This window comes from Protobothrops mucrosquamatus, unplaced genomic scaffold, assembly GCF_001527695.2.
Source record: "Protobothrops mucrosquamatus isolate PMUCROS unplaced genomic scaffold, P.Mucros_1.0 scaffold3789, whole genome shotgun sequence".
NCBI classification, from domain to species: domain Eukaryota; kingdom Metazoa; phylum Chordata; class Lepidosauria; order Squamata; family Viperidae; genus Protobothrops; species Protobothrops mucrosquamatus.
In genome coordinates this window covers 15,062-24,955 of record NW_015389742.1, presented here as the reverse complement: position 1 = coordinate 24,955, position 9,894 = coordinate 15,062, and the positions used below count along the sequence as shown (strand labels likewise).

The 9,894-nt window shown below is 44.7% G+C and overlaps 1 protein-coding gene across 1 annotated transcript in view; it reads left to right on the top strand.

Moving 5' to 3' along the window:
• LOC107298186 (saxiphilin-like) overlaps positions 1 to 9,473 on the top strand; it is a 23,102-nt gene extending 13,629 nt beyond the window's left edge. Inside the window, exons 8-12 of the mRNA XM_015827555.2 lie at positions 2,781 to 2,963; positions 3,438 to 3,588; positions 7,814 to 7,896; positions 8,620 to 8,804; positions 9,444 to 9,473. Of these exons, the coding sequence (XP_015683041.2) occupies positions 2,781 to 2,963; positions 3,438 to 3,588; positions 7,814 to 7,896; positions 8,620 to 8,804; positions 9,444 to 9,473 (632 nt within the window). The remainder of the gene's footprint in view (positions 1 to 2,780; positions 2,964 to 3,437; positions 3,589 to 7,813; positions 7,897 to 8,619; positions 8,805 to 9,443) is intronic.
• Positions 9,474 to 9,894: the final 421 nt, after the last annotated feature.

Genomic DNA, 9,894 nt, shown 5'->3' with positions numbered 1-9,894 from the left:
CAGAAAGTCTGCTCTCTGCTCAATAGTGGTTTATTTAAGCCACCATGATAGCCTGACATGAGGCCACCTTGGAGGAGAGGGCAGACTCGTGTGTAAGACCCAGTTCCTGGGTCTCTGTTCCCACAAAGACCCTTCGTCCTGAGATCGTGGCATCAAGGTCCATTTGCCCCTTGTAGAGTTTTAAAAGACTTTCTAGTCTCGTTTTTTAAGGATTGCTTTTAACTGCTTGTTACTGGTTTCAAAGGTATGTTTTTGAAGGGATTTTATTGTGCTTATGATTTTAGTATGTTTAAGTTTGACATTAGCATTTATTTTACATATAGTAACCATTTTATATTGATACATAGTGTTATCATGTAATCATTGTTTTGTTATTTTGTAATCATTATTTTGTAGTTAATTGCTTGATCAGATGCTTTATATATATATATTGGAAAAGTAAGGGCTTCATGCTTTAGGTAGAGGTGATTGCTTACATGAAAAGAGCACAGTAAGGGGAGGGGGGAAAGGAGCTACGGATGGAGCCTGGTTGCTGTGTATGAGTCATCATCTAGGAATTATTTTTTTGTGCCATCTTATGCCTGGTACCAAGACCTGATCTTTTTGTTCTGGAAAGGTATAAAAGGTGGAAGACATCTTTTCTGGTTGTTGCCTTCGTCTCTCTACCAGCCACGAAGAGAGATGGGGGTCACCCAACTCTGTTTTGATCAAAATAAAAGTTGTTTGCTTGCTGAAACCTCGACTCAGGAGTTTCTTTGGCTCTTTTAAATTCCTGAGTAATGCTGGGGCAGTTGTGAGGCTAAGTGGAAAACCTTACATTTTCTTTATGCTTTTTTCATTTGTGTTGAAAATTAATGTTCCTTGAATGACATAAAATAAACAGAGTAAATGTGATAGATGGAAAAGTAGTGCAGTTCTTTTTGAGAGACATGCCACACAGAATTTCTCTGCCCTCTTCTGCAGCTGCCCTGTGCGACATTGGCGGTCAAGGCAACCGGAAGCATTTTCTAGAGTTACAGAACTGTGGCTGTTCTCAAGTAATAGGTGAATAGCCCCTCTATCCCTTCCGTAAAAGCAGGCAAGTGCTGGGGAGGTGTAAAATAGCCGCACCAGACAGACCAAGCAGAGAATCAACTCCTCAAGAAGATTAAGGCTATTTTTATTGAGAGTGGCCCTAATAATAGAATCTTGCAAGAATGATTGTACCATACCTCGTCCTCCTTTAATACTCTTGTTAAGTCCTGGGAATAATGGCGCTTGAGACGATTCATCTTCAACAAGTCTTTATTGTTTGCTCCACTCTCGAACAACCAGAGCAGAGGCACGCAGGCCTCTATTTATACCCTCTGATCCCCGGGCAAGTTCAGCCAATCATGAGACGGGCTTTTCCCGCCTTGCGCATGCGCACAAGGCTGGCGCCGCTCAGTCTGGTCCCGGGCAGCTTCTGCAAATGCCCGGGACTCTTGCAACGTCCCGAGCCTGCATCTTGCAGGCTCAGGACACAACAACTCTGCTGTTGAATATGATCAGGAATATGGAACTCGGGGCAAAGAGATCCCGAAGCTTGGAATGTCTGGTAGATAGGAAGAGAGTAAGGATGGATCCTTCTGAGCAATTAAACAGATAATTGGTTTAGGTTGGCACAATTCTGTCTGTAGGCAAACAATAATAAAACTAAATTACTCAGAGGTCACGCCACATGTCAATCTTGGTTCTTTGAGCCTGATGGGGAAATTAGGGAGGAGGTCTGTCCTAGCTTTTCTCAATTTTTTTTCTGTCTGCTGTTGACTTCATATGTTTCACCCCTCTTTGCTTTGGTAGCAGATCTTTCGTATCTCCCTTCCTCACTCTCTCCAGAAACGGACTGTGCCTCCTTAAAAAACAATCTAGTTTCCTCCAGATATGTGGGACTTCAGCTTCTAGCACTTTGCCTGGGAATTTTGGGAGTTGAATCCAAGTAATGTGGGAAGTTGAATAAAGCTCTTGCTTGCCATGGCAAAGTTTCCATGTTCTCCAGGTCTAGTGTTAGTACTGCTTTATTCTGCCTTGGTCAGACCACACTGGGAATCCTGCATCCAGTTTTGGTGGTCACAATATAAAAAAGATCTTGAAGAGTGCAGAGAAGAGCAACAATGATGATTAGGGGGCTGGAGGCTAAACCGTTTGATGAATGGGTAAGGGAACTAGATAGAGTAGCCTAACCAGGGCTTTTTTTTTATCATAGAACGCCCAGAACGGAGTTCCAGCACCGTTTTTGGATGGAACCTTGTAGGGTAGGCAAGGCGGGTTGTATGACGTGTGTGAGTTCTGGCACCTTTTTTTTTTTAGAAAAAAAGCACTGAGCCTAACAAAGAAAAGGACTAGAGGTGACATGATAGCAGTGTTCCAATATCTCAGGGGCTGCCACAAAGACGAGGGGGGGTCAACCTATTCTCCAAAGCACCAGAAGGCAGAACAAGAAGTAACAGATGAAACGGAAGAAAAAGACATCTGACCTAGAACTAAGGAGAAATTTCCTGATGGTTCGAACAATAATCAGTGGAATGGCTTGTCTCCAGAAGTTGTGGGTGTTCCATCACTAGAGTTTTTCAAAAAGAGACTGGACAACCATTTGTCTGAAATAGTATAGAGTCCCCTGCTTGAGCAGGAGGTTGGACTTGAAGACCTCCAAGGTCCCTTCCAACTTCTTATTCTGTTCTGTGCTGTGCTGTGCTGTTGTGTTCTATTCTATTCTATTCTATTCTATTCCCTCATGGTAACGGTGTGTTCTCGCAATGCAGGTCTTCCTCCAGTCTACATCATCGCCCTGGTGAGAAAGGCTAACCATCAAGTAAACCGGTACACCTTGAGGGGAAAGCGCTCCTGCCACAGCCACGTGTACAGCCCAGGAGGGTGGCTGCTGCTTTCACAGTACACCGTCGGGGCCCCGGAGAATGGCAGCTCCAGCTGCAACCTCACCTCTGGTAAGCACTCCCGTCTGCCTAGTGAAGAGCTTGGTTCACGAAGAGACCTGGGCTGCTCTTCGTTTTGGGTAGGAATAAGATATTTTGAAGGTGCCAGGATGGGGGTAGAAGGGTTCACGAACCCCAATAGGCACAGTAGGAGCTCAAGGAGGCAGCACCTGTTCCTTCACTCTTGTTCTCCAGCTGCTGCTCGGCAGAGGTTATGCTGCCTGCAAACCGAGGGGCATTGAGTACTTACCCAAATAGTAGCAATGGTACTTTTCTGTACACTGCCTCCCATCTCTCCCTGATTTTGCACTGTAACCAGAACACTGGAGAAAGGCCCCTTTACCAATATTCCAAGAAACCATTTTTTTTACTTGGCAGTGCTACCCACATTGGCTGGCTGGTTTGTCTATGTGCAGTGAGTGCAGTAAATGAAAAACCAGTCGCATAATTCCGCTGAGTAACCGCTGCCCTTTCTCCTTCTCAAAGCATACCAGAATTTTTTTTGGAAAGGCTGCATGCCAGGAGCCAGTGGAAATCTGTGCAAAGTGTGCATTGGACAAGAGGGGAGAGGCAAGGGGTCTTCCAGGTGTGCAGCTAATCATCATGAACGGTACTATGGCAATCTGGGGGCCCTCAGGTGAGTCACCCTGGAGAAAAAGTTTCACTTCTTAGTAAAATGTTACTACGAAGCCATGCCTTAAGGGCTAGGGGGTCTCCTGACTTTGGGACTTGTGATTTTGTCTGGGGTTTTCAAAATTCATTTGTATATAAGCACAAGGAGAGGCACTTTGGCACATAGTGATTTAAAGTACCAGCCTAGGAACCAGGAGACTGTGAATTCTAGTCCTGCTTTAGTACAAAGCCTGCTGGATGACCTCGGGACATCCCCTGTCTCTCAGCCCTGGGAAGGCAAGGGAAAACCACTTCCAAAAACCTTGCTGAGAAATTTGCAGGGATTAGTCCAGGAAATTGCCAAGCGGAATGGGACAACCGGCGATGGCCAAATTACTGCAGGACAATTTAACAAATAAAAAAGTTAAATTAATTTAAATGGAACCGTGGCCAATAATAATAAAATAAATAAAGTCAATTCAGAAATACAAGAGTTACAAATAATTTTGATGAAAACGTGGTCATCAGTAATAAAAGTAACTGAATGAAGCAATTAATACAATGTTGAATTGTCCCACGGCAAATTGTCCTACATTTTGTTCTACATTTAGGCAAGAAAGACCAAATGCACAGGTACAGTATAGGTAGTAACCGTGAGAGGGATCTTAAATATGAGCCAGCCGTGTGCTGCAGCTGCCAAAAAAGCCAACACAGCCCTAGGCTGCATTAACAGAGGGATAGAATCAATATCACGTGAAGTTGTCGGCCGTGACCAGGGGGGCGTTTTATCAGGTACGCCTGATACACCAGTTGCGACCTTTTCTGGACCGGGACGCCTTGCGCACAGTCACCCATGCCCTCGTCACCTCCCGCCTGGACTACTGTAACGCTCTCTACATGGGGCTTCCCTTGAGGAGCACCCGGAGGCTTCAACTGGTCCAGAATGCGGCCGCGCGGGCGGTGTTGGGAGGGACTCGTCGCTCCCATGTAACACCGCTGCTGCGCGAGCTGCACTGGTTGCCGGTGGCCTTCCGGGTGCGCTTCAAGGTGTTGGTCATCATCTTCAAAGCGCTCCATGGCATCGGACCGGGATATCTCCGAGACCGCCTTCTGCCGCAGATTACCTCCCATCGGCCGGTACGCTCCCACAGAGTGGGTCTCCTCAGGGTGCCGTCAGCCAGACAGTGCCGGCTGGCGACTTCCAGGGGGAGGGCCTTCTCGGTGGGAGCTCCCACCCTCTGGAACGAACTACCCCCAGAGATCCGGGTGATCCCGGATCTCCCCTCCTTCCGCCGCGCCCTAAAGACATGGCTCTTGGTTGTTCGCCCTAACCGGATCCCTTAAAAATCACCCCAAAATTCACTTTAAAATTAATATATCCGGTATCACTTATAAAGAAAAATTAAACCAAAATTTAATCATAAATAACTAGTATCTGTTTTATAAGGCTGTCAGCCGCCCTGAGTCCGGTAAGGAGAAGGGCGGGATAAAAATTGAATAAAATAAATAAATAAAATAAAAACAAAGTGTTAATGTCACTTTATAAGGCCTTGGTAAGGCCATACTTGGAATACTACTGCATCCAGTTTTGGTCACCGCGATGTAAAAAAGATGTTGAGACTCTAAGGAGAGTGCAGAGAAGTGTAACAAAGATGACCAGGGGATTAGAGGCTAAAACATATAAAGAATGATTGCTGGGATTAGGTATGTCTAATTTAATGAAGAACGAGGGGTGACATGATGGCACTGTTCCAATATCTGAGGGGCTGCCAGAAAGAAGAGGGGGTCAACCTATTCTCCAAAGCACCTGAAGGCAGGACAAGGATGGAAACTAACCAAAGAGAGAAGCAACCTACAACTAAGGAAAAATGTCCTGACAGAACAATTAATTGGTAGAACAACTCGCCTTCAGAAGTTGTGAATACTCCAACACTGGAAGTTTTTAAGAAGAGATTGGACACCCATTTGTTAGAAATGGTATAGGGTTTCCTGCCTGAGCAGGTTGGACTAGAAGACCTCCAAGGTTCCTTCCAACTCTGTTATTCTGTTCTGTCCCATGGCGAGCTGGCCATGGCGATTTGTCCTAGACCCTTGCCAAGAGTCAACACTGACTTAAAGACACACACACACGAACAGAGAGAGCGAGAGCGAGAGCGTGCACCATATGTAGGCACAAGCTGGCTGTTATATCTTTCTCACACACACATGTATAAGAAAAAGGAAGAAGGGCTGACAGAGAAAGCTGATCATATTTGCTCCCTCTAAATTAGGTTAAAATCATGTGACCAGTAAACAGTGAATTTCAACATATTTTTGAAACTTCTGATGCTAATTAAAAGATACAGAACTGGAAGTTGGCTGCTGGATACAGGAAGAGTAATATATGATGGAAATAAATAATGTACATGAATAAATGGAATCCTTAGAAACCAAAGTAAGAAGGATGTATGATATCTTCATAGTTATTTAATGTATTTATGGACAATTGCATGGAGAGTCCCTGCAGTGATACTGGAAATAAGTTGATCGGGGATGTAAATTTCCAGCTACTCTAGTATGCAGAGAATGCTGCCTTTTTGGTGAAAACCCAAATTATTTACAGCAAATTTTAGATTCCCTGATGCTGTGAAGAGAATTGATCTGAAAATGAATAAATCAAAGACCAAGGCAGTTCTATACAAAGGAAATACTGTATACATAATTATACATAAATTGTGAAAATCTAGAGCAAGTAGATGAAGTTAGGTACCTTGGGGAAGATGGGGAAATGGATGGAAAAAATTTTAAATTGTACAAATACTACTAATTTTAAATAATGCAACAAATGAATGTCAAAATAAATATGTGTGTGTGTGAGAGAGAGAGAGAGTGTGCTTCTGCTCATTTTCTTATCTCCAAATAAGAGTTGGATATATCAGAAGAAACACCAATGGAAGGAGGTGAAGGGGGATATTCAGGAAGTAAGTGGGTTAAAATAGAATCATACCTGATAGTGGACTTAATCGAGACGTAGGTTTAATAGGAAAGAAATACATTTGAGGTAATTTGGTCATATAGAGAGAAGGAATGACAACCAAAAGCAAAGCAATTACCTACAATTACCTTATTAAGGGTTGAACGGAAGGAAAGGATGAAAATGTTGTGATTGGATGGAGTTGATGAGATCCTCCAGAAGAGAGAGGTGAGAGGTTTCAAGGCAAAAGTAGTTTATAAATGTGGTAGATATAGAGAATGGTGATGGATATTCAGTGCCATGATGACGATGATGGAAGATAGCAGTATTCCAGTATTTGAGAGGCTGCCACAAAGAAGAAGAGGGTCACCCTATTCCTCCAAAGCCCTTGAAGGCAGGACAAGAAACAATGGATGGAAACTAATCAAGGAGAGAAGCAATCTGGAATTAAGGAGAAACTTCCTGACAGTGAGGTCAATTAATCAGTGGAACAGAAGTTGCCTCCAGAAGTTGTGTGCGCTCCATCACTGGAGGCTTTTAAGAAGAGATTGGACAGACACTTGTCCAAAATAGTGTAGGATCTTCTGCTGGAAAGCAAGCTTGGAGTGAGAAGACCTCCAAGATCCAACAACAGTTGGATGAACAACAGTTCATTTAGTGGCCATTCAAAGTTACAACGGCATTGAAAAAAGTGACTTATGATCATCTTTCATACTTATGATGATTGCAGCATCCCTGTGGTCACGTGATCAAAATTCAGATGCTTGGCAACTGACTCACATTTATGACGGTCGCAGCATGCGGGGGGGTCATCTGATTTCCCTTTGCGATCTTTTGACAAGCAAAGCCAGTGGCGAAGCCAGATTCACTTAACAACTTAAAAACTGTAGAAAGAAAGGTCGTAAAATGGGGCAAAATTCATTTAATAAATATCTTGCTTAACAACAAAAATTTGGTCGTACGTTGAGGACTACCTGCAGTGGTATATCCTGTTATTTCTTTATTTCAGGCCTTTGGTTTCTTTTGGCTAATATTTTTTATTTTTCCTAACTCTATCACCTGCTCCTCTCCTTGTCTTTTCCATTCCGTTAAAGCCTCTTTGACTCTTAAACCTACGGAAAGTGAAGCCGCAGCCTCCGGGTTGCAGGGTTCCAGCAGCTTCAAAGTCAAATCTCGCTCACAATAATCTCGATATAAGACTGGACTGGAAGGCAGGAGTTTCAGACTAAATTCTTTTTAATTGGCTAAAAGCTATAATAAAATTGCTGCTTGGGCTCACTCTTCCTTTATCTTCCAGATGCCTCTTGGGTGATCCCGCTGGGAGAAGCTTCGGTGATGTGGCTCTCTTGGAACATCATAACCTACTTCAGAACATTGACTGTAAGATATTTTGTATTATCTTTTCAGATTTTGGTAAATTGCCACATGATAATTTTCAGGTTAAATTTCCTCCAAACCTTGGCAACTTTAGGACTTGTGAACTTCACTTCCCAGAATTCCCCAATCAGCTCTATCAACATTTTTAATTATAGATGCCCAACTGGAAGAATTGAGGCAGGGGAGAAGCTACAGCCTGCCTTCCCCCACCTCACCTTTCCCAATGAGCTAATTATAACTCAATAGGGGAGAACCCTACTAAGAGATCTGGGCTGGTCTTTTACTGTGGAGCCCCTGGACATATAGCCAGTAAGAACACCAGGGATGGTCCCAGCAAGAAGATGCAGCACTTGTAAATCAACAAGCACAAAGCCAGCAAATATCCAGCTAGATGGGGAGACGTTGGCTTAGAATGAATCCTGCCAAGAGTAGCTGCCGACTCAGAAACTGACGGAGTCCAGAGAGAATCTGCCTTTAACTCTGGATGGCATTTCCCTCCATGGAGCTGGTCTGTAGTTTGAGGGTCTTCCTGGATTCACCGTTTCTGCTTTTTTTTCACACCTGCTTTTCAAACCTCCATTGGTTTTGGGTTAGGACCCCTTTCTGTCCTCAGCCCTTCAAGTTCAACGCTCAGAAAATCAGCAATGATCATATCCTTATTTGGTGAGATTTGCAGAAAACGTTGTGATGCTAAATAGTTCAAGTCGGTTACTTTGTTCCTTGCAGACCTGAATAGCTCAGGATGGGCCACCGGCTACACTCCCAGGGATTTTGAACTCCTTTGCCCAGACGGGAGCCGAGCAGCCATAACGGCTTGGAGGACCTGCAACCTGGGCTGTGTTCCTCCCAGCGTTGTGGTGACCCGGCCAGTTACTGTCACTAAGGTCCATGACTTCCTGGCAAAGTCCCAGGTAAGCTTGACAGCTGACTGAAGGCATGTCAGGATTATTATTTGTCAGAACAGGAAGCTAGGCATAGGGGACAATGTCTGCCTGCAGGTCCGTTCGTCTTCCTGCACTTTTATTTCCATCAAGGGAGCGTCAAACTATTCTCCAGAGCACCCGAGGGCAGAACAAGAAACAGTGGTTGGAAACTGACTAAAGAGAGAAGCAACCTGGAATTAAGGAAAAACTTCCTGACAGTGAGGACAATTAACCAGTGGAACAGCTTGCCTCCAGAAATCGTGGGCACTCCATCACGGGAGGTTTTTAAGAGGAGACTGGACAGTCACTTGTCTGGAATGGTGTAGGTTCTCCTGCTTGAGCAAGAGGCTGGACTAGAAGACCTCCAAGGTCCCTTCCAGCTCTGTTCTATTCTATTCTAAAGTGTATCATCTGAAGGGGGCAGAAGCAGCCAGTCTTTGGGGTCCCTTCTTGGCTGCAGCGACGGACTGGAGGGGAGCCAGAAAGTCCGCTTCCAATGAGGTGGAGGTCTTGATGCGGGCTGAGCCGGTGCCTGCAGGGGTTCCAGGCCCATTTCCAGGCTTTCTCATCTCAGCCCTTCTTTCCTGACCAGGCTAGAGTTGCCCCTCTCCAGAGGCTCTTTTCCAGGGACGGCACCTGGAGAGAGGCCGGAGGTAGCGCTCCTTGGCACTCCAGTTATGTTAGCCAGAGTTAGCCAGAGGCTTCTTTTCATTCTCCCCACATGCATTTCCAAGCAGAGCGAATGTTTGGTCTTATGGATGTCACTGTTTTAATAAACATTTTGAAGGACTCTAACTGGGCACCTCAGCTGCAAACAAAGAAGAAAAGGAAAATAGCTGGGTCTTACAGATAAGTCCTCAACTTATGACCACAGTTGGGACTGGAATTTCAGATACTAGGCGTTATGGTTGTTAAGCGAGTCACCACATGACAGGACCTGATTTTTACCTCGGTCATTAAGTGAATCACCATGAAGCAAATCATGTTGCCGTTAAGTGAGTCCATGGTGATTGAGTGACTCTGGCTTCCCCTGTTGCTTGTTGGAAGCTGGCTGGGAAGGTGACAGATTGCAGGTGTG